The 27,585-nt window shown below is 39.9% G+C and overlaps 1 protein-coding gene across 2 annotated transcripts in view; it reads right to left on the bottom strand.

The window, feature by feature from the left end:
* Positions 1–27,585, bottom strand: part of Prkdc (protein kinase, DNA-activated, catalytic subunit) — a 225,635-nt gene that overhangs the window by 32,993 nt on the left and 165,057 nt on the right. The window contains exons 67-73 of one of the 2 annotated variants that reach the window (XM_036195022.1): positions 25,829–25,937; positions 22,008–22,119; positions 19,211–19,400; positions 5,908–6,082; positions 3,738–3,931; positions 2,069–2,273; positions 1,268–1,413 (exon numbers count right to left, since the gene is read on the bottom strand). In XM_036195022.1, coding sequence (XP_036050915.1) covers positions 1,268–1,413; positions 2,069–2,273; positions 3,738–3,931; positions 5,908–6,082; positions 19,211–19,400; positions 22,008–22,119; positions 25,829–25,937 — 1,131 coding nt within the window. The remainder of the gene's footprint in view (positions 1–1,267; positions 1,414–2,068; positions 2,274–3,737; positions 3,932–5,907; positions 6,083–19,210; positions 19,401–22,007; positions 22,120–25,828; positions 25,938–27,585) is intronic. The other variant, XM_036195023.1, reaches the window with a different exon arrangement.

Below are 27,585 nucleotides of genomic sequence, written 5' to 3'. Positions count from 1 at the left end.
GCCCTCATGGGATAAGAGTCCTGACAACAGGCAGGTCCTTGTAGGGTAAGAGTCCTGACAGCATGGCAACCCTTAGGCTTACAGACAATCACTATCTAAGATTTTGTTATACAAATCTAGGGAGACGGCTCAGTTCATAAAATAGAAGTTGAATTCAGTCGCCAATACCTATGGAAAAATGAGGTGCAGTAGCATGGACCTGTAATCCCAGTGCTGGGGAGGCAGAGCCAGGAGAAAATGGGGATGGGGAGCTGTAGGCCAGCCAGTCTAGCCAAACTGGCAGGCTGTAGGTTCAGGGAGAGACTCTGTCTCAAAAGAAAATGTGGACAGCAGCTGAGGAAGACACAGGAAATAGACCTTTAGCCTGGGCACTCATGCACACGCAAAAAATACAAGATCTTGCTACATAAAGTAGTAGGTACCAGTTAGTCCTTTCTCAGTTCTTATTTTTCAAGTCAAAGTTTGGGTCTATTTTCTAGTTATAAATCTAAAAAATATGAAGGAACCTGTCAGATAGCCCTATTCTTGTACAGACGGAGCCTCCTTATACAGACAGGAGCATGGGGCATGGGTGAGGCCAGCATGTGTATCCCCAAGTGAGTCATGGAACAAGGATATGCAGTCTGCAAGCTGTTATATGTGCATATATGAACCTCTCAGTTCCCACTTAGTCTTCTCCCTAGATACCAACAGATGCCACAGACTACAGTTTCATCTATGTGGGCTGCAGAACTCCACACAAAGCCCCCATCTCTGTTCCAAAAATATTCCTCCTTGATTGATTTGGTTCTTGTCCAGATATAGTTCTTACTATACTCACAAAAAAAAAACAGGTAAATGTGAACACTCATACTCCTTTAATCCACTGTATACTCAGCATACAGCAGAACTCAGTGTTGGTTGGAAAAGCTGTAATATGGTGCTGTGCAGATGGCTCAGTGGGCAAAGCACATGTTGTACTAGCACGAGGAGGGGCTGAATCTGGATCCTGAGAGCCCACGTGAAGTCAGATGTGATGTGGCACTCATCTGGAGACCTCAGATGCAGGAGAAAATAGGAGTCACACCAAGTAGCAGACACAGGGCAGAAGGTGAGGAATGATATCCAAGGTTGTTCTCTGACCTCCACATGCATGATGTAGCATGTGTACACACACCAAGGCTTTAAAAAAAGGCCAGAACGTGTATTATGCACACTGAGTCTGGATATAAGTAAACATGTGTCTTTAATTTTTGAAAAGTTCTCTTCCACTCTCAAGGATACCAACCTCTTTTGTCATTAAGTTTAAGGTCTCCTCTGAATACTGTTCTATAATCTGAAGTAGTCTAGGAAACTTCAGCCTGGCTTCGAAAGAGTTTAACTTTAATGCTCTCAACAGTTTCTCCACCACAAGTGCTGGATATGCTTCCAGTTCTACAGAATCAAAGACAGCAAAGTTAGCACACAACCATAAATGCAACAAATAATTAATTTCCCTTTTTTGGCTGCTTTTTTTTAGTCTTTCACTGTTCCCTCTCCAGTATTTTTCTTTCAGTTAAGAAATGTCACACACATTTGTCTAATCTTTCAGGAAGAAGTTTTCATCCTGGACTGAGAGCACATGCTGGATGATGCTCCTGATTTCATTCCCAGAGCAAGAGGCAAACCACATGAACCAGTAACAAACAGCAAGTAAAATAAGTGATATGAAGCAAATGAGTTAGGTGCAAAGGCTTGTACTTGCAATGCCAACCTGGCAGGCAGAGCAGAATGGCAAGTTCAAGACTGGCCTGTGCTACACAGAGAGACATTGTCTCTGAAAGTTAAGGAATGGAGTCTTAGCTCAATGGTGGAGTTCTTGCCCAGCATTATCAAGGCTAGTTGAAACCCTGGAACTGCCAAAAAGTAAGCAGATTCTATTGACTGCAGTTGTGTTGCTTGGAGATACTATCATCTCTAAAGATCAAACAAAGCAAAATTTCTGTCACTTGAAACACACACACACACACACACACACACACACACACACACACACACACGAGATCAAAATCATCTATACATTTTTCAAGCTTACATATAGAGCACTAACCTCTACTTCTCTTCTGTGATGCACTGGATGCATTCTCTTCTACCTTTCGAAGCTGTTGGTCACAGAACTCTACCAGTGTCATATAAGCATGGGCCTGCTCAGTTGCAGCCTCATGGCTCCTGCAGGAAAGCTGATTTTCCTCTTCAGCTGACTGCACAGCCTTGGAGAAGTGATGGAATGCTCTCTGGTACAGGCCTGAAATTACCTGGAATTCGGACGATGCATGACTAGATCAATAGCTTTGAAATAACACTAAGAAGTTAGGTGTGGTATGTGCAGTCCCATGTGAGGCAAGGGAATCTCTGGGGCCCAAGAGTTGGATGTCACCTAGTCAACAGTGAGACCCTTTTTTAATAAAATAAGCAATACATACATTATTAAAGCTACATTAACTGTGGTGCGTGCGTGTGTGTGTGTATGTGTGTGTATGTGTGTGTGTATGTGCGTGTGCGTGTGTTGTGTGTGCATGCAGATGTGCCCAGGATGCAAGTAATCACAGTAATGTCTGGAGCATACAACAACCAGACAAACTAAAGAGAACATGCCAGTCAGTCAATGAGCCATGCAGAATTGGGCCAGTTTAAGGGAATGTGAACTCCACTGGGATTAAAAAAATTGATGAAAGCTGGTGATGTATGCTCATGTCCTGCAAAGATATCCATGACATTGAAAATGGAGAAGACAGGACAACATGATTGCACTGAGGCATGACAGAAGATGAAGAAGCTAACTATTAAAATTGCAAAATTATCTTAAAACCAAAAAGAAACAACAACTTCACCACTGCCCATAAACTAAGCAAAGCAGCATTAAGTACAAAAGCAGAAGTGGCTGTTTTATCCTACAAGATGGTGGAGAAACCATCTCAACAGAAATTAGTAATGAAATTTCATATACAAACTCATGGAAGAACTACTCACTACTCCAACAAAAGATTGTTTTAAAGATTTGCATTACTAAGTTAGGCATGTAATCCCAATATTCAGGATGCAGAAGTAGGATTGTTCTAAATTCCAAGCCAACCTGGTTTACATAATCAGTTCCAGGATAGCCAGGGTTACATAGTAGGAGAAAAAAAATTAAAACAACAAAATAATAAAAAATCCCCTGCATTATTCAAGGGGCTGGGCTGTAGCTCAGTTGGCAGAGTGCTTGCTTAGTTTTCTTGAAGCCCTGGGTTCAGTCCACAGTACCATATAAACTGGGTGCGGTGGCACACACCTCTAATCCTAACACATGCGAAGTAGAGGAAATTCAGATCCATCCTTGGCATACAGCAAGTTTAAGACATGCTTGGTTTACACATGACACTGGCTCAAAACCCAACAAAACAAACACAAAAAAGATATAATTCAAATAACAAATAATAGTGTTATGTCAAATAACATGGATTATGTCAGTTTTTCACATAAGAAACTTGAAATGACAGTTGCCAATCATTTCATTTTATTTTCATCATTTCAACTGTGTTTTTAAGACCAGGTCTCGGTTAGGCTGTGCCGATTGGCAGCTCCACAATGCTAGGCTTGCAGCTGTGAGCCAATAAACCTGGCTTTAACCACATTTTAAATCCACAAAAGAATACTTTCTATTGCTCCTTCACTTTATCCTGAGGGCAGCACATAAAGACACACAGCACAAGGACTGACCCGCTTCCATTTTTTCTTACCTTCTCTGTGCTTTCTGCATTAGACCCAGAAAGTGCCAAGATTGATTTGGCCTTGCTCTCCTCCAGGTCAGACAGGCAGGCTGGTTCCCTGTGGAGAGCATCAGCCATAATTCTGAAAGTTGTACCCAAAAGAATGTTCTGGTCACAAGAAGCCTGAATATTTTTGTTTAAGTAGCTTGACATACTCTCATCTGCTGGATTAAAAAAGTAAAGAAAAATTTGATTTAAATAAAAAAAAGAAATTTATAGTCAGTAAGTTTTTTTTTTTTTAAAAATTAAGATATTAATTAAAACAGTCTTAGAGGTACAAGAACTTGGCTTCATTTTCTTTCTTTTTTTTTGTCTTCATTTTCTGATGAAAGATTTTTTTTTTTAAACTCAAAAAAAATTTATTCTATGTGTCTTTTACATCATTTGGATCCCATTCATTTCTTCATCCCTTCACATCCACCGTCTGCCCCTGCACCCACTCAAAATAAAACAAAATTTAAGAGAAAAATGGAAAAAAAGGTTTTTTTTTTTTTTTTTTTAAAGAATCTCATCGTGGAAGCTGCAGTGAGACACAGTGAGTCATGCAGTAAATCTCCCTTTGTTCATACATCTTTACTTACGAGTGTTCATTGCAAAGAGTCATTGGTCTGGTTCGAGGCCTCTGCTTTCTGCTATACTATCAATGCTGGGCCCTCACTAGGACTTTTCTTGGATATCCTGTTGTTGCCCTGTATTGTGGAGATCCTGCAGCTTTGGGTCTACAAGTTAGGTCTTTTCACATGCTCCAGCAGATCACAAATGGGGTGGATGTTGGGGTGGGCCCAGTTATAACCCTGGATCTGTGCCTGGGCAGCTGCAGGGTTGGTCCACCTGCCAGTTCTCCCCTGTCCTCACCACCAAATAAGCTCTCTAGCATTGCTTTGGCTAATTCATCTCTTACAGCAATAAGCAAAGGGTAGGGCCAGTTCTGAGGCTCTCTCACATCTATACCATCAGGGCCAGCTCTATTGTGTTGTCCAGGTGAGGTTTAGGGGCCACTGCAGCTGGTGAGGGGCAGGGACAGCCCTCCTGCTCTTATGACCCCAGGACCAGCTCCTCCACCTGTCTCAGGCATTAATGGACGGGTGGGAGTGGGTGAGTATCTCTCCTTTGCCCATATCAGTATGAAAGAATTTCTTAAACTTGCTAATAGAAAATGTGTTTTGTTAAAAGTAAACATTGAAATCTGCAGAATTAAGGTTTAAAAGTAGGAATAACCTTTTCTTTCTAGTATCATCCATATTTTATCAAATTCCTAGTTTTGTATGTTGCAAAGAACAGAAAATGGCTCTTATTAACATATTTGTTTATATGCATTAGTAACCCAGGACAGATTTTTAAATTGAAACTATGGTATATAGCTTATGAAACGAAAGCATTCTAGTTCTGCTTCTTACCACATGGTGCTGGGCAAGAAACTCTGAGCTACAGCACCCAGCAATGTGCCTACTAGAAAGCAAACCCAGAGCATCAAACATGCCAGACAACTGTACTCATAGTCTTAATATCAGCATAATGATTCCAGAAACCCTAGGACCATTTTCTACCTTTCCTATTCTCCCTGCTTTTGTTGCTTTTGTATTTTTGAGACACTCTCCCTATATAACACTGGCTGGTCTTACAATTGTGGCCATCACCCTGCCTCAGCCTCCTCAGTGCTGGAACTACAGGCGTATGCTACCACTCAGGTGTGCTAGGAATGTTTTCCGTTCCTGGGATCATGTGGAGAAAACAGTCCTTCTCTCGGTGCCTTACAGAGCCTGTGTCAGCGCTGTTCCCTGCTGCAGAGCCTGCTGCACACCCTGAATGAACTGCAGATCGTCAGACCCAGCACATGCCCAAGGAAGCTTTTCTCCTCTCATGCTTAGAGGCTAAAATCTAAGGAAGTTAAGTATTGGAGAGACAAAGTTTTAACTTCTACTTTATCTTAAAGGTAAGCACGACTCTGAATGTTGTCTCTAGGGCCGGATGACCTGCTCCCCTCCTAAGGAGGTGATGTCGATCTGTGGCACTCTTTACTGATAACTGTAATGTTCATAAGGCAGATTGAAGCTCTCAGATGAAGCAGCACAAAGATAGATTTTGCAGATAATATGAAATGGCATTCTCAAATCTATGTGGACAATAACAGCCTAATTACCCAACAGTGTGACGGTTTTGAGCACGGTGAGAACTTGTTCCCGGGAGCTCTGGGTACGGCTCCGGCAGTGGCTCAGCTGACAGTAACTCTGAGTCCATTGAACTCGCCAAGTCTCTCTCATTTTTGAATCTTTATGCAGCTCTTTCAGGAGTTTCATGGCAAGTGAAAAATTATTCTATATGAATAGGAGAAAAAGAAAGAAAAGGTTTTGGGATTCTCATTATTTAGCCAAATGGGCTCAAGCTTGTGCTTCTGGTAGCTCTGTGGCAGAGATATGGTCTGTGTCTGAGAAAATTAGTCTTTTTAAATCTTTACTGCATCTCCTTTCTTTAAGGTTACTGCTCCCTTTCTGTTCCAAGTGGATATCCACTTGTCTCTATCTCTCAGCACTGGGACTTAGTATGCATCTCTTTACATGGGTTCTGGGAGATTAACTCTATGCTATACAGTAAGCACTTTATGAATGGTGTACATTGTACATTTAAAGAATGTTTCAGCATTTCTTTTGAGCATATTTAGAAATATTTACAGTATTACACCGAACATCTAAATTCACAACATTTTTACCAGCCTAAAGAGAAAACTTTTTGTTCTTTAGCTGTCATATCCAGTCTCCCTCATAGGGGCAGGCAGGACACATTTTCTATCTCTCTAAGTCCTATCCTAGATATTTTCAAAACAATGGTATTAGAAACTAATGCAGTGATTTTGTAGGGCTTCTTTCATTCAGTACATTTACAGGCTCGTTTATGTCAGTGTCTTAGCACTTCATTCTTCTTTATGGTCAATTAATGATCCGCAGTACAGACACATGATATTTTCTTTACATATGCATCTACTGATGGCTATTTGCATTGCCTTTCCAGGTAACTTGAATACTATGAAAAACTATTTACACATTTTTGCATGGACTTTTAGATCTCCCTTCTCTTGAGTATGTCTAGGAATGGAATTTCTAGAGCATATATGACAACTCTGAAATTGCTAAGCTGCTTTATTTTTCAGTTTATATTCCTACCAGCAATGTACATTTCTCCATATCCCCACTCCCCTACCCCCTAGAAATGATTCTTTGGTGATAGCTACCCGGGTCACTGATGTGGACTGGTGCCTCATTGCTCTGGTGACTAATGTCACTGAGAATCCTTTTTATGTGTTTATTGACCATGTGTATACCTTCTTTGAAGAAATGCCTCAACTATTTAGAAAATTATTTTAGTTTTATTCACGTGTCCTTCTGTATGTATGTGCATGTCCCCATGGAGCCTAGAAAAGAACACTGGGTACCCTGGAGCTAGAGTTATAGGCAGTAGTGACCTGCATGCTGTGGACACTGGGAATTGCTGCAAAAGAATCCCAACACTTTAATGCGGAGCCATCTCTCCAGCTCAATGCCATTTTCATTTGGTTTTTTGATGTAATTATCTTATATAGTCCAGGCTGGCCTCAAATTCATTATTTTCCTGGTTTCATCTCACTAGTGCTGAGATTACATGTGTCAGCATGCCTGGTTTGGAGAAATGTCCTACCAAATTCTTTGCCCATTTTAAAACTGGGGGAGACCATTATTGAAAACTACAACCAACCAAAATGCAGAGTTGTAAAGTCAAATCCAATGGATACAGCTAGAGTAAAATACCTGTATGTAAGGTCAGGGGTCACTGTGAAAGAGGGGGCAGAAAGACTGTAAGAGCCAAAGGAAACAGAGTGTGCGTGAGATCATGCCTCCTAGTAATGTCAGAAGCTACATTCATAAATTCTCTCAACATGAAGGTCCAAATATGAACTGAACAAGAAAAGCAGATATGATAGCATGGACTGGGGAAAGCCCAGGGAGCCTCAACCCTATACAAAGAACAAAAGGCAACTAAAAAATGCTGACAGCATAAAGAAAGTCTCCCCTAGGAAACAGCACACAAATTGGTTATCTAACATTAAATGGTCAGCCCTGACAACATACATATAAGTACTACACAGACTGAACAGATGGTACTTATGCATTTAGGAATACACACACATGCATGCACACATACATACAAACATGTACATATGTAACAACAATTAATGAAAAAGGCCATGAATTTGAAAAAGAGAAAGGAGGGGTATATGAGCAGGTTTGGAGGAAGGAAAGAGAAGAGTAAAATAATGTATTTATATTATAATCCCCAAAAGAAAAAATTAAAAACAACAACAACAACAAAGGCCAGATTCTTGCCTCTAGGACCCAGGCCCTGGGACACAGCCAGTCCCCAGGAACCCCCACCCAACTCTGCCCCAGTTGCCAGCCAGCAGGGAAAACTCCCCAGGGCCAGGCTCCCCCACCAAACCCCCCCAATTAGACCCTGCAATCTACAAGATCCATGCCCTACCCCAATACCCATCCACCTGTGACACCAGAGGCTACTTGAGACATAGAATCTGCCAGCTCTCACTGGACCAAGAGAGGCTTGCTGAGATATAGAATCTGCCAGCTCTGAGTGGACCAAGAGCCCTGATAAGACCAAGAGCGGCTCCCTGAGATACAGAATCTGCCAGCTCCAATCAGACCAAGAGCTAAGATTGGACCCAGAGGATCCCTCTGAGACACAAACACAGCAAGCACAGAGTGGACCAATAGCAACTCGCTCAGACACAGGCAACTCTTGCGCCAATCAAAATGCAGTAGAAGTCAGTGCAAAAATACATACAACAGCATAAAGAGCAATTGGGCATCATGAGAACATAGCAAAAATATATATCTGAACATCACAATATAGAAGCAGAAGAAAGTGACCTTAAAAATAACTTTATGAAGATGATAGAGACCTTTAAAGAGGAAATGAAAAATTCCCATAAAGAAATCGAGGAAAAGACAAACAAAAAAATTAAAAGAAATCAATAAATCCCTTCAAGAAAACCAAGAAAACAATAAAAAGCAATTAAACAGGTGAAGGAACCAGTTCAAGACCTGAAAATTGAAATAGAAACAACGAAAAAGACACAAACCACAGGAATGCTGGAGACAGAAAATCTGAGTAAAAGAACAGGAACAACAGATATAAACATAACCAACAGAATGCAAGAGATGAAAGACAGAATCTCTGGCGTAGAGGCTACAAAAGAGGAAATAGATTGATGAGTCAAAAACACACACACACACCAAAGCCAAAAAAGTCATAACACATAATGTTCAGGAACTCTGGGACACCATGAGAAGGCCAAACTATGAATAATAGGGATAGATGATGGAGAAGAATACCAACTAAAAGGCACAGAAAATAGATTCAACAAGATCATAGAAGAAAACTTTCCCAACTTAAAGAGGGAAATAGAGGGAAATACTATGGAGATACAAGAAGCTTATAGAACACCAAATAGACTAGACCCCCCAAAAAGTCCCCTCGCCATGTAATAATTAAACCACTAAACATACAGAATAAAAAAAGAATATTAAGAGCAGCAAAGGAAAAAGGCCAAGTGACTTATAAAGGCAGACCCATCAGAATAACACCTGACTTCTCAATGGAGACTTTGAAAGCCAGAAGGTCCTGGACACATGTAACACAGATACTAAGAGAGTATGGATGCCAGCCTAGACAAATATACCCAGCATAATTTTCAATCATTATAGACGAAGTGAACAAGACATTCCAAGATTTAAACAATACCTATCCACAAATCCAGCCCTATAGAAAGCACTAGAAGGAAAATTCCAACCTAAGGAAGACAGATACATCCACAAAAACACAGGCAATAGATAGCCCCACAGCAGTAAATCCCAAAGAAGAGAAATACATACACATTACCACCAAAAGATAACAGAAATTAGCAATCATTGGTCATTAATATCCCTTAATATCAATGGACATAATTCATCCATTAAAAAGACATACGCTAACAGAATGGATATGAAATCAGGACCCAGACTTTTGATGTATACAAGAAACACACCCCAACTTCAAAGACAGATGCTACCTCAGAGTAAAATGCTGGGAAAAGACTTTCCAGTCAAATGGTCTTAAGAAGCAAGCTGGTGTAGCTATTCTAATATGTAACAAAATATAGACTTCAAACTAAAATCAATCAAAAAAGATTGAGAAGGACATTACATACTGATCACAGGAAAGATCCACCAAGATGAAGTTTCAATTCTGAACATTTATGCCCCAAATACAAGGGCACACACATATGTAAAAGAAACAAAGCTTAAAACACACATTAAACCCCATACATTAATACTGGGAGACTTCAATACCCTACTCTCACCAAGGGACAGATCTGCCAGATCGAAACTTGACAGAGAAGTAAAGGACCTAACTGATGTTATGACTCACATTGACTTAATCAACATCTACAGAACACTCCACCCTAACAAAAAAGAATGTACCATCTTCTCAGCACTGCATGGAACCTTCTCTAAAATCAACCACATACTGGGTCACAAAGCAAATCTCAACAGATAAAAACAAACAAAAAACCGGAATAACCACCATGTCTTAAAGTAAGATTTCAACAACAACAAAAATTACAGAAAGCCTACAATCTCGTGGAAACTGAATAATGCTCAACTGAATCACCAATGGGGTCAAGGAAGAAATAAAGAAAGAAATTAAAGACTTCCTAGAGTTCAATGAAAATGAATTACTACATACACAAACTTATGGGACACTATGAAAACAGTGCTAGAGGAAAATTCACAGCACTAAATGCCCACATAAAGAAGTTGGAGAATTCTCACACTAGTGACTTAACAGCACACCTGAAAGCTCTAGAACAAGTCACCCAGGAGGAATAGATGCCAGGAAATAATTAAATTGAGAAGTGAAATCAATAAAATAGAAACGAAGAGAACAATACAAAGAATCAATAAAACAAAGAGTTGGTTCTTTGAGAAAATCAACAAGATAGACAAGTCCTCATAGAAACTAACCAAACGGCAGAGAGAGAGAGAGCATCCAAATTAACAAAATCAGAAATGAAAAGGAAGGCATAAAACTGACAATGAGGAAATCCAGAGAATCATCAGGTCATTTGGAAAATCTAAAAGAAATGGACAATTTTCTGTATAGGTACCATATACCAAAGTTATATCAAGACCAATAAACAATTTAAATAGCCTAATAACCCCTAAGGAAATAGAAACGGTCATTAAAAGTCTCTCAACCAAAAAAACAAAAACAAAAACAAAAACAAAAACAAAAACAAAAACAAAAACAAAAAACCCAGCATTGGATGGTTTCAACGTAGAATTCTACCAGATTTTCAAAGAAGAGTTAACGCCAATACTCTTCAAATTGTTCCACACAACAGGAACAGAAGGAATGTTACCAAATTCCTTTTATGAGGCTACAGTTACTCTGATTTCCAAGCCACAGAAAGATGCAACAAAGAAAGAAAATTATAGACCAATTTCTCTTATGAACACTGATGCAAAAATACTCAATAAAATATTGGCAAACCAACTCCAAGAACACATCAAAAACATTATCCACCATGATCAAGTAGGCTTCATCCCAGAGATGCAAGGATGGTTCAACATATGAAAGTCTGTCAATGTAATTCAACACAGAAACAAACTGAAAGAAAAACATCACATGATCATTTCATTAGATACTGAAAAGGCCTTTGACAAAATCCAACACCCCTTCATGATAAAGGTCTTGGAGAGATCAGGAATACAACGAACATACCTACACATAATAAAGGCAATTTACAGCAAGCCAACAAATTAATTGGAAATTAAATTAATTTTCCACCATCAAATTAAGTGGAAAGAAACTCAAAGCGATTCCACTAAAATCAGGAACAAGACAAGGCTGCCCACTCTTCCCATATTTATTCAATATAGTATTTGGAGTTCTAGCTAAAGCAATAAGACAGCAAAGGAGATTAAGGGGATATAAATTAGAAAGGAAGAAGTCAAGCTTTCCCTATTTGCAGATAATATAATAGTATACATGAGTGACCCCAAAAATTCAACCAAGGAACTGATACAGCTAATAAACACCTTCAGCAACATAGCAGGATACAAGATCAACTCAAAAAAATCAGTAGCCCTCCTATATACAATAGACAAACAGGCTGAGAAGGAAATCAGAGATACATCACCCTTTACAATAGCCACAAATAATATAAAATTCCTTGGGGTAACTCTAGCATGTGAAGGACCTATATGACAAGAACTTTAAGTCCCTGAAAAAAGAAATTGAGTAAGATATCAGAAAATGCAAAGATCTCCCATGCTCATGGATAGGCAGGATTAACACAGTAATAATGGCAATCTTACCAAAAGCAGTCTACAGATTCAATGCAATACCCATCAAAATCCCAACACAATTCTTCACAGACCTGGAAAGAACAATACTCAACTTCATATGGAGAAACAAAAACCCAGGATAGCTAAAGAATTCTGTACAACAAAACCACCTCTGGAGGCATCACCATCCCTGACATCAAGCTCTACTATAGAGCTACAGTAATAAAAACAACTTAGTATTGGCATAAAACCCAACATGTGGACAAATGGAATCGAACTGAAGACCTTGACACTAACCCACATACCTATGAACACCTGATTTTTGACAAGGAAGCCAAAACTGTACAATGGAAAAAAGAAAGCATCTTCAACAAATGGTGCTGGCATAATTGGATGTCAACATGTAGAAGATTGCAAGTAGATCCATATCTATTGCCATGTACAAAAGTCAAGTCCAAGTGGATCAAAGACCTCAATATAAAACTGAACCTGATAGAAGAAAAAGTAGGAAATAGCCTTGAACGCACTGGCATAGGATACCACTTCCTAAATATAACACCAGTAGCACAGGCACTGAGGATAACAATTAATAAATGGGACCTCCTGAAACTGAGGAGCTTCTGTAAGTCAAAGGACATAGTGAATAAGATAAAACGACAACCTATAGAATGGGAAAAGATTTTCACCAACCCCACATCTGACAGAGAGCTGATCTTCAAAATACATAAAGAACTCAAGAAAGTAGACATCAAAATAGTAAACAATCTAATTAAAAAAATCCAATTAAACAAATCCAATGGAAAAAAATGGGCTATAGAGCTAAATAGAGAATTCTCAAAGAAGAATTTCAAATGGCTGAAAGACATTTAAGGAATTGCTCAGCATCCTTAATTATTAGGGAGAAGCAAATCAAAAGGACTCTGGGACACCTGTCAGAATGGCTAAGATCAAAAGCACCACAGACAGCTTATGCTGACGAGGATGCAGAGCAAGGGGAACACTCCTCCACTGTTGGTGGGAATGCAAACTGGTACAGCCACTTTAGAAATCAGTATGGTGGTTTCTCAGAAAATTGGGAATCAATCTTCCTTTAGACCTAGCTATACCACTCTTGGGAATATACCCAAGGAATACTCAATCATATCACAAAGACACATGCTCAACTATATTCATAGCAGCATTATTATTTAGCCTGGAAACAACCTAGATGCCCCTCAATGGAAGAATGGATTAAGAAAATGTGGCACATATACACAATGGAGAACTACTCAGCAGAGAAAAACAATGACATCATGAAATTTGCAGACAAATGGATGGAACTAGAAAATAACATCCTGAGTGAGGTAAGGCAGACTCAGAAGGACAAACATGGTATGTACTCACTCATAGGAGGATACTAGCTATAAAGCAAAGGGTAATCAGGCAACAACCTACAACTCTAGAAGCTACGTAAAAAGGAAGACCCAAAGAGGGAAGCATAGATTGCCCTAGTAAGAGGAAATAGATTAGATCTCCATGGGTAAACAGGGGGTGAAGGGTGGGCTATGGAATGTAGGGGATAGGGGATGAGAACATAAGGGAATGGTATAGTTGAGGTGGAACAGAGATGGAGTGGGAAAGTAATGAAATAGATCCCATAATAGAGGGCGATATCATGGGGACAGAGAGAAACCCAGTGCTAGGGAAGTTGCCAGGAATCCCCAATGATGACTCCAGCTTGGACTACTAGCAATAGTGGAGAGGGTGCCTGAACTGAACTGGCCTGCCCCAGAGATCAGACCAGTGAATACCCTAATTGTCATCACAGAGCTTTTCTCCAGTGACTGATGAAAGTAGATGCAGAGAACTACAACCAAACACTTGGCAGAGCTCCAAGTCCAGTCAAAGAGAGAAGAGGGATTCTATGAGCAAGTGCCTCAGGATGACGATGGGGAAACCCATAGAGATAACCAAACCAAACTAGTGGGAATTCATGAAAGTTGGATCAATGGCTGTGGAGCCTGCATGGAACTGGACTAGGCCCTCCTCATGAAAAGACAGTTGTGTAGTTTGATCTGCTTGAGGGGCCCCCTGGCAGTAGGATCAGAATCCATCCCTGGTGCATGAAGGGGCTTTCTGGAGCCCACTACTTATGATGGGACACCTTGTGCAGCCTTGAGGCAGGGTGAAGGGCTTGGACTTGCCTCTACTCGATATGCCTCCCTATGGGAGGCCCCTGCCTTTTTTTGGGGAGCAGGGTAGGAGTAGGAGGAGGGAAGAGGGGGATCTTTGATTGGTGTGTAAAATGAATGAAAAAAAATTTCTTAATTAAAAAAATATTTTACCATAAGAAGGGGGGGGGAACACAAACACACAAAAAGGAACTGGGTTATTATTATTATTTTTTTAACCACAGAACCAGAAAGAAGAAATTCCCTGTTGATTGGTTGATCAGAGTAGTCCAAGTGTTTCCCAAAACAATATATACTATGGATGTGGCCCTTGGTCACCTCTGGGAGGTTGTCGGTAAGCCTCTTGCTGAAGATACTGTACACTTAGGACACTCAGGTGGTTCGAGCTGGATGTGACGTGAAAGACTCCTTCCACAGTCCATCTCCCACAGTAGCATAAAATACTATGCAAACTGCCAAGGGCTGATCCCTATGAGCCACAATGACCAGCATGGGAAGGTATCTGTAAAGGTGCAGTATGTGTTTCTCACATGGTGGTGGTAACTGTTTTCTAGGACTTAAGGCCCACTCAATAGGAAGGAAAGCATGCCTGGTACTGGAAACCTCAACAACTTCCTGTGGCTAATGAGGTCATATATCTCAGAAAAGAATGTACTGCCACTTTGCTAGACCAGCATAATTCCTTACCACATTCAAAATCTTACCTTTATATCCACAAATATGTAGAGCTAACTCTCATCTCATCTCTTTACAGAAAATGAAGACCATCACAGAGAACCACAAGTGGACACAATCCAGAGGTCAATTGAAGGTGGGGAGTCCAGCACCAATGAATAGACTTGAGTGCCTGTGTGTGTGTGTGCGCGCGCGCACACACACACACACACTCACACACACACACCATAAATCCTATACAGTTCAGGGAACATTCTGAAAGAAGGGACATACAGATTTTAGAGCCAAAATATCAGGAAGTCTGCTGTGAAAGTCCCTTCGAGAAATGGCTGCAAAAACATGACTGAAACAATGGCAGTATCAATAGTCATACTAATGTGGAAGGGGCAGTTTCATGAGGTCCAATCCTAGACAAAGAACTATAGGCAAGTAATGTTTTGGGAGAAGAGTACCCGTGAGGGGCCAGAGGGATAAAAGGAAGTGGGGGGAAATGACATATTTCTATTTTAATTAAAATAGTCTCTCTCCCTCCTTCACTTTCGCTCTTTCAACCCTGTTCAATTATAAACTATTCTATCTCTCTCATTCAGATAGAGTCCTTACTGGTTTGGAAGTCACTAAGTAGTTGAGGGTAACACTGAACTTTTAATCCTGCCTCCATTAGAGTATTGGTATCACATTATACAAACTTTATGCAGTTCTGGGAATTCATGCACATCACAACCTAGGGTTTCATGAGTGACAGGCAAGTACACTATTTGAACTCCATCCTCAGTTTGTTTTGAGGCAGAGAGCTTTCTGTACTGACCTGGCTGGTCTTGGACTCAGGATCCTCCTTCCTCAGCCTCCATTGTTGAAACTACAGGTGTGAGCTACAATGCCTGTCTATGAAACATTCTTCATAGATGGGGAATACTGTACCTTTATGAGATATACAATCTGCAAACATCCTCCTGAATTACATGTAATATCTCTCCATTTTCTTAAACATATACTTTGAGGCACAAAAAGCTTTAAATTTTGACAAAGCAAACTTTATCTCTTTATTTAATTGAAAGTCTCTTTGCCTTTCCCTCCTTTGTCTACAACTTTCAACTGTAATCAGCAGGTATGACTTCCAAACCCCTCTAGGTACAATCTCCAGCCCCCGCACACCCGTGTGGATCATGCTTTACCCTAAATCTGTCAAGAGCAGACTCTGCCATTCAATGTCCATTCTGCAATTGTCCCTTATCCATGTGCTCCTAGCCCTGGGAGGGCACTCTTCTTCAAGTGCCCGTCTTGTTAGAATGGAGCTAGGAGAACAGTGGTTGTCTTTCCATTCACAATTTGAGGGACAATTACCCTCAGCTTACTCTAGAGGCCCTCACCACCAAGTTCTTAAAGTCAAGCCATCCTCTTGTTCTAACCACCTACCCACTTTCCCGCACTACATCTCTGCATGCTTGCTTTTGTTTCTTTCCCTGTCTAACACACACTCAGCTCATCAGCCTTTATGTAACACTATGAACCATTTTACCATTTCCAGCTAACTCATGCACATACTTGCTATCCTCCTCCATTGGGGCTCAGTGCCATTAGATTCTTTGGAGACAACTCAGCAAGTTGTATGGACCATGGTTTTCATCATGACTCTGAATCCTCTCCAGTGTCCTCCACAGGTGTTCTCTCACAGTTCCTGACTTTCCTTAGCTCCTTCTGGAGTACCCCTGACTACTCTCAGCAGATGATCATGCATGCTATGAAGCTGCACTGTGAACCTTCATAAGGTACCTCACTTGAGCAATCCCTCTCCATATCTTCAACCTCTCCTGACTTACCAGTTCCCCCATTCCTCATTATGCTCTTATAACCTGCTCCTTAGACACTGCTCCTCACAAACTGCTCTTTCTTTGCCTCCAGGACAAGACTCAGAGGTACCTTCCTGTAAGATCCCAGGCAATAGTGTCCTGCCCAAGGACCTGTTTTTCCTTTCTAACCTCCACCCTGCTAACTTAGGCATACCAGCATCCTAGTCAGCAGACTGCTAATTCTATGCTCTTCTTCAAAGGTTTTTCCTCATTACAACCACATGCTATCTTGAAACAGATATCTGACCACCTGGTTCTGGAGCTTCTTATGGGATACTCACAGATTAGTAGAACCAAAAATCCATGTAAGAGACTGAGAGTCTGAGGTTATTCCTGGATCTCATATGTTATCTTTCTGTCCTGTTTCCTGGCATTAGAAATGTTCTCAAAGGACATAAACCATATTTCCCCTTACAAGTGAGGGGCAAGAACTCACCTTTTACTCAGTACAACTCCCACCCCCACTAAATTCTTAAACTCATGGAAATCCTGTTGTGATTGCCACTTTTAGTTCCTAAGTAGACAGAATCTCCAGAATCTTTCTCTGTTACCTCAGCAATGAAGTGATCCTGCCCCGCAGTGTCACAGTCCTTCAGTTCTTTTTGTTGTTGTTTTGAGTTTTTGTTTTTTTCCAAGACAGGGCTTCTCTGTGTAACCTTGGCTGTCCTGGAACTCACTCTGTAGACCAGGCTAGACTCAAACTCAGAAATCCACCTGCCTCTGCCTCCCGAGTGCTGGGATTAAGGACGTTTGCCACCACCACACAGCATGTCCTTCAGTTCTTATTACTAATGCCATAATTATTCATCTACTGGCTCCACAAAACACCTTCCAGTATACAGTGAAGGCTTGGTGATGAAAATAATCAAAACTCAAATTGTACATTCTCTGCTTCTAAAGAGCTTTCAAGATAATGAAATGAAACAATTAAGGTTTCCTGTGATCCTTACATCTGCATGATTTTTCTCTCTATCCCTAAAATTACTGGTATTGCTAGCCATCATTTCCATTCAAATATACTGTCTAAAAATGCTAAAGAAAAGCTGGTGTTGCCGGGCGGTGGTGGTGCACACCTTTAATCCCAGCACTCAGGAGGCAGAGCCAGGAGGATCTCTGTGAGTTCGAGGCCAGCCTGGTCTACAGAGCGAGATACAAGACAGGCACCAAAACTACATGGGGAAACCCTGTCTCAACACCCCCCAACCCCCGCGCCAAAAAAAAAAAAAAAAAGAAAAGCTGGTGTCACACAGAGTTCCAGTTATTTCTGTGTTCCTCACAAAACCTCTCAGTCATGTGTTCATTCTCTACTTTCTCATTCCTGTGGAGAAGCTGAGTATACTGCCAGTTCCTTGAGGACTAGCATTCTAGCCTTCTCCACAGCACATGCAGCTTAGTCAGTGTGGATATGCCTTTCTTGCTGCAGTTAGAGTCAAGTGAATCCCTGGAAGACAATGGTACAGGCTTTTGGAAAGAAAGTGTTTTTTCCCTCTGTAGAAAATGGTCAAAGAAAAACTGCTTTCAGTCCAGGAAGATTTGTTGTGGGAGGAGTACAGTGATAGGTCTGTAGCCACTTCCAACTACCAGGGGAAGCCTGGGGCTGCCAGGACTGCTATATGCATGTACACACAAGAGCAATTTGAGGCAGAGAGCTGGGGAAGAGAAGCAGACCACTGCAGAAAGTACTTGAGATATGCCTAATGCTAGCCTTTCAGATGACTTCTTAATTACTGAAACTGATAAATTTCTTTTACAACTCTGAAACTGCTCCTAATATATCCCCCCAAAAGAGTGTATAATTGAGCATTTAAACTGATAAAATAGAATGGTTAATTATTTCTACTAGACTAAGGGTCATAAAGTTTCATAATAGCAGTTAACAAATGGTTATTAAAATAACAAGCTGATATATTTAAATATAATTCATATTTTAATAGATATAAAATTTTCAAGCAAGATAGACTTAAGATCTTATTATCAAATGCAAAACATCTAGAAACAAAACGCAAAAAATTTGTAAGCATCAGGATTCATTTTTCTAAATGATATAAATCTGGTATTACATTAATTGCTTTTTAAGTAACAGAAAATAAATATTTTCAAATAATAAACAGTTTTGTAATAAACACTTGAGGTTTTGTGAATGGTATTTCTTTAAACTTTGTTCTCTAAGTGCTGCACATGGAACCCAGGGCCTTGGTAGATAAGAGTTCTTACCACTGAGCTGTATCTTAGCATCCAAAATTACTTCCTTATAAGGAGAATAAGTAGATTAAGTAGTTATTTCTAAGGTTCATATTTTAGAGGAAACGTAAGGAAAGAGTTAGTTCAGGAAGCTCCCAGAGAGCCACAGAGGAGTACAGATGGGAACGTGCCTGCTTCCCTGCGCTCTCTATCATCTTCATCTTCATAGTGAACTTGCAGCTCTGGATCATAGAACGAACATCTTCCTCTGGCTCATGTCCTTCACTCCTGTCTATGGAATCTTCATCCTCATCCACATTCATACTGGAATCACCTGAAGAAGCAGCCAGCCTTTCCTCTATTTTACTGAGAAAGAAGCAGCTGTATAAAACAAGAAAAAGTGAGCCTCAATGTTAGAGTCATGAAGGTCACCCTGATGTCTGAAAAGCGATTGTATAACATCACACCACAGAACTGGATAGGTATTAAGGCTTCACTTGTAATATAGTATAAATATACACTAAAGGGATTAGATTTCTCCCCATTTAATAAATACACTCTTGAAAGATTACCAAAGATATTTTAACAGACTTCTAGATTTTATTCAGTGCCTTCATTTAGATAAAACAAAGCATTTAAATTTAAATGTTTCTCTCTAAAGAAATAAGTAGCACACTGTATATTAGGTCAAAAGTCATTGTATCTGTAATCTAAGGTCTTATTCCCAGAGACAATGTAAAGTAATGAAGAGGCTGTGAGCAATCTGATGAGTACGGACATGGTGGTACGTATCTTTAATCTCAGAACATTGAAGAGGAGGCAGGAGAATCAGCATGTCTGAGGCAAGGCGAGCCTGGCTCACATTGAGGACTCAGTCACTGTGTCACACAGTGAAATTCTACCTAGAAAAAAAGAAAACACTAAAAAATTAAAAGTAGATCTGTCCCAAGTTTGGTTTCCCTGAACATGCAGCCAGTATCTTTCCATTATTCTCCATCTTTGGGGATTTTCTTTAAACACTCAAAATAGAAATAATCATTTTTATAATTGGGAATTTTTAAATTTGGTTTTAGGACAGGGCCTTAATATATAGCCCTGGCTGGTCATGAACTTGCTATGTAGACTAGGCTGGCATCAAGCCTGCAAAGATCTTATTGCTTCTGCTGCCTGAGTGTTGGGATTGTAGATATAAACTACCATGTCTATAAATTGTAATTTATATACAATTCCATACAAAATAAAAAATTATATATAAATATATAAACATACATTATATTTATACTTGACATATATGATTGTGTTCAAGTGATCTATTTTACATTTAATATCAATAGCACTGGCAAAGAGCCATAATATACAAAGTTTATCCCTAATCAACAATCAAGTAACTTCCACTTTTTCATATAGGTCTAATTTCCTTCTCTTCTCTTCTTCTGCCTTGTCCACCCTTTTCCTCCTCCTCATCTTTCTTCTTTGTTTTTGAGAGAGTTGGGGTCTTGCTACATTATTCAGACTGATCTTAAACTTGTAGGCTCAAGTAATCTTTCCACTTCAGCGGCTTAAGTAAGTAGAACTACAAATATGTACCAGTACACTAGCTTTCTCTAATTTTCTTAGAAACATTACGGTCAAACAGACTAGCTTGCCTCTTATCTATCTTACTTTCCTTCCTTTTCTGGAAACCCCAAGATACCAGCCTTTCCAGGCATGGATCTGTTTCTATTCTTACCATACTACTGAGTGCTCCTGGCCCCAAGCCAGCTTGTCCTGCCTCTCTTGCCAAAAGCTACTGCTGTTTTTAATCTTTCATTGCTTTAAAATCATGATTGTAGACAAGAAACAAGTATCACAAAATGGGCAGTGAACATGTGAGATGGGCTCTCCCAGGTGAGGAGGAATTAATCCAGCTTCAGGCAGTGGGGGCAGAAGAAGAGAGGGAGTTGTATCACACTGGGGATGAAAGGACCTGAAAGAGAGCTGCCTTTCCCAGAAGCAACGGCCTTGACTCTGGGATGGCACTAAGAGCACCTTGCAGCCTACCTCTGTGGTGCATAGAAACTATGCAAAATATAAAATAAAATTCCCAAGGATGGTGTGGTGGTTTGAAGAGGGATGGCCACCTAGACTCATGTGTTTGAATGACTGGCCCACAGGAAGTGGCACTATTAGGAGGTGTGGCCTTGCTGGATGGAGGAAGTGTGTCACTGTGGGGGTGGTCTTTGAGGCCTCTGAAGCTCAAGCCAGTTCACTGCCAGTGGATCAGGATGTAGAATTCTCAGATTCTCTACAGCACCATGCCATACATACCATAGGTAGGTGTGACAGTTACCAGAAGCCTTGCTAGGGGTAGTACATTGCCTGCCTGCATGCTGCCATGTTTCCCACCATGACAGTAATAAAAAGTAAAATGAAAAAAAAATTGATGATAGATGAATAATAGGATATAATACTAAGGGTAGAATCACTGAGTATTGCTTGCTATGGGTGGTTCACAAGTAATTTATAACTTCAGATTCCACGGCCCCTTTCCTGAGTATAGGGTGAGTATCACCCTCTAGACAACACAGGGTTAGGTTTGGACAGGATGAAAGCATGAACTCAGACCTGCGGAACTAAACACAACCATACATGGGAAGTAGGAAGCAAGAGGCCAACTGGTAAAAAGTCAAGTTTTAAAAACAGATCAATACAGAATCACTACCCAGAAGTCCTCTCTGTCGGCTGTAAGAGAGGAGCTAATGCAGGGTTGCCCACATCACTATCAGTGGTTGCAACCACAGCTAGTGGACAGCAAGGACCTCTTAGGAGAAATGTGAGTCTGAAGGAAACACTGCAGACATGAGGTTTTGTTAAAACAGCTGACGTAAGGGATCAGGATGAGACAGGTATGCTAAACACCACATTTTTATAAGACTCCGTTTCAAAGAACCTCCATGCTGGCAATTCTGGAAAAGAATCCTCATCTGGCTCAATAAGACCATATCCTACCGATTTGTGATGATGTCATCCCAGATGTGCATTGGGTCTGTCACAGCATCTGGGTATCTACTTGTCCAGGTTTTTAGAAGTCTCTTAAGGTGACCTGGAGATGACAAATCACCTAGAAATAATATTAGAAACTCATCATATCCACAGCTCAATGACAGGAAGAACTTACCAAGTAGAATCAGAATTAGTAAACAGAAACCTAACTCAATAAAACAAATTAAAAAAAAAAATCAGCAAATTAAAAAACAAACAATAAACAAAAAATCCAACACCCTTTCATTCACAAGAGGAATTACATGCCACTATACCAAATGTAATACGTTATGAAACGTAAACTCCATCACATCAAAATATTTTTTTTGAAAATGGGAAAATAAACATATACAAATCTTTTAACATTCTTCACAGGTCTACAGTCACTCATCTGCAACTCCAAAAACCTAAAAAGCACTGAACACTAAATGCTTTCATAGTGATATGTTACATTTTCTTGAAGGCCAAATGTGATCTAAATGGAACAGGGTGACTGAGTCCTTACTAACAGTGCGGATATGGACAACTTACACTGAGTTCTCATCACTGTATCTCATGAGGACACACATCTCAGCCCTAGGATCATGCAGGCACATGTCTAATATCTACAACAATCCAGTTTCAGAATAACCCTCACAATTTTGAAATTTTAACACTGCAAATGTTAAAAACCTTTCTATGGCCGGGAAGCATGCTGGCAATTCTGGAAAAGAATCCTCATTTGGCTCAATAAGACCATATCCTACCGATTTGTGATGATGTCATCCCAGATGTACATTGGGTCTTTCACAGCATCTTGGTGTGACATATGGGACTCTACAACCTACTATAGAGACACTACCTCAAGTATGTTCCATTGCTGCTCTATTCATAATAGCCAGAAATTGGAAACAGCCTAATGTCTGTCAATGGATGAACAGATAAAGAAAATGTAGTACATTCACACAATGGAATATAATTCAGCTGTTTAAAAAAATGAAATCATAAAATCCACAGTAAATGGATGAAGCTAGAAAAAAAACATCCCAAGTAAAGTAACCCAGACCCAGAAAGACAAATATGCTATGCATTTACTTATATTTGGAAGTTAGCTGTTAAGTTGTTGATAAGCAGGCTACAATCTGTATAACCACAGAGGTTAGGTATAGGGTAAGAGACTAGGGAAGGGAAGGAGCTCCCTAGGAAGGGGAAACAGAAGATGGTTATGGGTAGATGGGGGTTGGGAGACCCAGATAGAAATGGGACATCAAACAGGGAGGGGGAGGGGAAAGGAGGGAAAAGGAAGGAATATGGGGAGGGACAACTAATAGTAAGAGCTATTTGTGGGATCATATGGAAACCGAATTCTGTAAAAGCTTCTTAAAACAGTATGAAAGAAATCTAAATAGAGTCATCAAATAACAGGGAGGCAATGGCCCAACTAGACATCTTTTGACACAAAGTGAAAGCTCCAGTGCCAGGAATGGGTTACATCTAATTGAATAGTTACCCAAAGAAGCCCCATGAAAATCCTCAAATATGTCAGGTTATTGACAAGGCCATTGGTTGCTTTCCACAAACTAATGGTAAGGCCTGTTGTTACATATTTCATTAAATGCCCAGAAGTTGAGCTGGTACTTAAAGATTTTATCACTACTGACTGGAAGGAACTTTGTATGCTACTGGAGAAGAAGGGTAACCACCAACCCAAATACAAATTTTGTGACCTATACTGGTGACCTGTTTGTGAGATGTGCTGGTGCAATATTGGCACAAACATCATGGGACTCACCAACCCCTCTCTGACTGGATTTATGGCCAGCTCTGTGAGATGGATCCCATGTCTGGCACTGCTTGGTCACCACAAATTTGAGACTAGATAGGCCATGGGCCTAGGAGAAAACTAAAAACTACTGCTCTATTAAAGGAACACAGTAATAAAATGACTTCTAATGACCAATTCTTCTTTACCCGTAGATCAGTGCCTCATTCAGCCATCATCAGAAAAGCTTTCTCTTTCAATAGACAGGAACATAAACAGAGACCCACAACTGGACAATGTACAGAGACTGAGAGATTTTGGAGTACTCAGTTCTAAATGGGATGTCTTCATCAAACCTTTCCCCTTAGGGGCTCTGGGATCTATGTGGAAGAGGAGGTGGAGAGATTGTAAGAGCCAGAAGGGATGGACAACTCCAAGGAAACCGTGTCTTCCAGACACAACAGGACTGACATACATATAAACTCATAGAGACTGGGGCAACATGCACTGAGCCTGTATAGGTTCAAGTCACATAGGGTCCCAGTGCTGAGAGAAGGGAATATGATCTCCCATTCCTAACTAAGAAGCTATCTGGAACTGACAACTGCTTGCAAAGAAAAAATTAACTAAAACAATAGGTCTCATTGGATATATCAACCACACTTCAGGACCAGCAGTAAATGACAACACAAAACAAACTTAATGATATTTTTATAGACTTTATGTCTCATAATGCTTTGTTTGGCATTTTATGTCTTTCTGGTCTTTTGCTTGTATATTACAGTTTCAGACTTTGTGTTTTTTGGGTATGAGTGTTTCTTCTCTTTTAAAATTTCATTTTTTTGGTAGTTGGTTATTTCTTTCATAAATAGAGAAAAAGAGGTGTGTTATTTGTTGGGTGGGTAGATATGGGAAGGATCTGGGAGGAGTTAAAGAAGTAGAAACTACATTCAGAATATTTTGTATGAAAAATTTTTAAAAAGGTATTATATATTTTAAAAAAAAAAAGACTAGCCAGTGCTCTTAACTTCTGAGCCATTGGGACCCCACTCTTCATACTGGGTTGCCTTGCCCAGTCTTAATACATAGGGAGGTGCTTAGTCTTTATTGCAACTTGATATGCTATGTTTTGTTGATATTCATGGGAGACCTACCTTTTCCTAACAGAAATGGAGGAGGAATGGATTGTGTGGGGGAAACAATGGGGGTATAGGGAAAGGGACTGAGGGGAGAGGAGGGAGGGGAAACTATGGCCAGGATGAAAATTAATTAATTAATTAATTAATAAAAAGACTAATATAACTCTTTAGCTGTAGAAAGTACTTATTATATATCATTAAGATGGCTAAAAAACATAATACTTTTTTTTTCATGGTAAAGACTGCTTTATTGGTGGCAGTTAGTACACATATAATACTTCTTTAAATTTAAAACAGGGAACAATAAGCAAGCTATGAAAAACATTTGATAAATTATTTTTAACTATTCAAAAGAAACTTGAAACAGATTTAGAATGAAGACTTTTCACTTATACAAAGATATACTCTCTTAGACTCTTGTATTGGCTTTTCAGAGGAACCAGAGTAAAATCTACTGTTGGTGGTGCACAGACCTACATGAACTCTACTGTTGTCCAAAGCCTATCACCTCTTCCCAAGTGTCTCCTAAGACTCACTCCTCTACCCCCATTCTTGACAGTGAGGTCTCTATCATGGTAGTGATCTTCTGGGGAGAGTCTATGAGCCCTTCTCTTCCACACTGCATTTGGGCTACTCCTTAAAGAGCCTCCGGGTACAATCCTGGAGTCATACTCTGAGCACTTCAAGCTGTTAGTGTTTTGTTTGGCTTTGTATTTCTAGTGCCTGGAACAATGGTGGTGGACCATTTTAAACATTTAATCTAGTGACCTCAACAGGTGCATTTGTAGGACACATCCAAGACAGTTTTCACCCCATACATTAAGTTTTGCTTCATTAAGCAAAAATTCAGGTGTTAAAGCCCCTCCACAATTAGAAAGGAAAAAAAAAATGACAAGTTAAAAACTTACCATGTTTACTTATAAAACTGAGGAACTCCTCAATTTCAGCTAAAGTCTGCACAGACTGTAATTTGGCAAGTCTACTTCTGTATAAGAGGACATCAATACTAGAATAATTCTAGAAAAAAAAGAAGTTAGCTTTATTATGAAGGCAATATACTACTTAAAACTTTTTTTTTTTTTTTCAAGACAAGGTATCTCTGTGTAGCCCTGGATGTCCTGGAACTCACTTTGTAGACCAGGCTGGCCTCAAACTCAGAGATCCGCCTGCCTCTGCCTCCCGAGTGCTGGGATTAAAGGCATGTACCACCACTGTCCAGCTACTTAAAACTTTTAATGGTTTTAAAAAATATGATAGAGCAACTACCCTATAAATGTAAGAATCATTCAGTGTGTCTCAGAGTGCTTAACAACGATACCTTGGGAACAATTATTAAATAGGTTAAATTAAAAAAAAATAATTTAGGATTACATTTACATTTTGGTTCAACTATATCAATAAGATCAGTATAATCTGGCTATCAGATTTCTTGTTCCACTTATCACCTACCTACCTATTCTCCTAGTAAGAATCTATTCCAGGTCTATTAACATGGTATGCAAACACTCTTCTCAAGCTACATTCCTAGTCCACACCAAATTTTAAGAATCACAGAATCTTATAATTCAAAATTGTGAACCACAGAAACCAATTCCTTTTTATGTATGTGTGTATGTGTGTATGTATGTATGTGTGTATGTATGTCTTGTGTATGTGTGTGTGTATGTATGTGTGTATGTATCTGTGTGTGTATGTGTATGTATGTGTGTATGTGTGTGTATGTATGTATGTCTTGTGTATATATGTGTGTATGTATGTATATGTGTGTATGTATGTGTGTGTGTGTATGTATGTATGTATGGTGTATGTATGTAGTGTGCATGTTTGTATGTATGTGTGTATGTATGTATGTATATATGTATATGTGTATGTATGTGTGTATGTATGCATGTGTGTGTATGTGTGTGTGTATGTATGTGTGTGTATGTATATGTATGTATGTATGTGTGTGTATGTGTGTGTGTGTGTATGTGTGTATGTGTGTGTGTGTGTGTATGTGTGTATGTGTGTGTGTATGTGTGTGTAAGTGAGGGTAGCACGTCAGAGTTTGTGTGTGGAGGTCAGAGACCACCTCGGGCGTCAGTCCTCACTCCCCTTGGCTGGTGTGCACACCAGGTTAGCTGGACTGCCCTGGCTGCCTTTTCTGTTGCTGCAATAAAATACCATGTCCAGAAACAACTTGGGGAGGACAAGGATGTGTGTGTTCACTGCCATGGAAGAGTGAATGCTGCTTACTGGCTTGCTTCCCATAGTATGCTCAGCTTGTTTTCTTAAACAATCCAGGACCACCTGTCCAGGGTGGTACCACCTGGGGGGTTGGGCCCTCCCACATCAATCACCCCACAGATATGCCTACAGACTAATCTGACTGAAGCAGTACCTGGATTGATATTCCCTCTAACCAGCACGAGGAGTAAGAGATTCTAGGAATTCTCCATTTCTCACTTCATCAGAGGAGTGCTGAGGTTACAGATATGTGACACCTTGTCTAGTTTTACATGGGTCCTCATGCTAACAAGTACATTCTCCACTAAGCCATGTCTCCAGTCTTGAAACCAAGTCTTTTCTAGTCAGGTTATTAATTTACTTTAAAATGATAAAACCAAAAATGAAAAAAAAACGTGACTATGGTTTTATGATTAACATTGTTGGTACACTGTCCGTG

The sequence above is a fragment of the Onychomys torridus genome, chromosome 8 (assembly GCF_903995425.1).
Source record: "Onychomys torridus chromosome 8, mOncTor1.1, whole genome shotgun sequence".
Taxonomy (NCBI): domain Eukaryota; kingdom Metazoa; phylum Chordata; class Mammalia; order Rodentia; family Cricetidae; genus Onychomys; species Onychomys torridus.
Note: the sequence above shows the minus strand (reverse complement) of the source record. Positions and strands in the feature narration are given on the sequence as shown.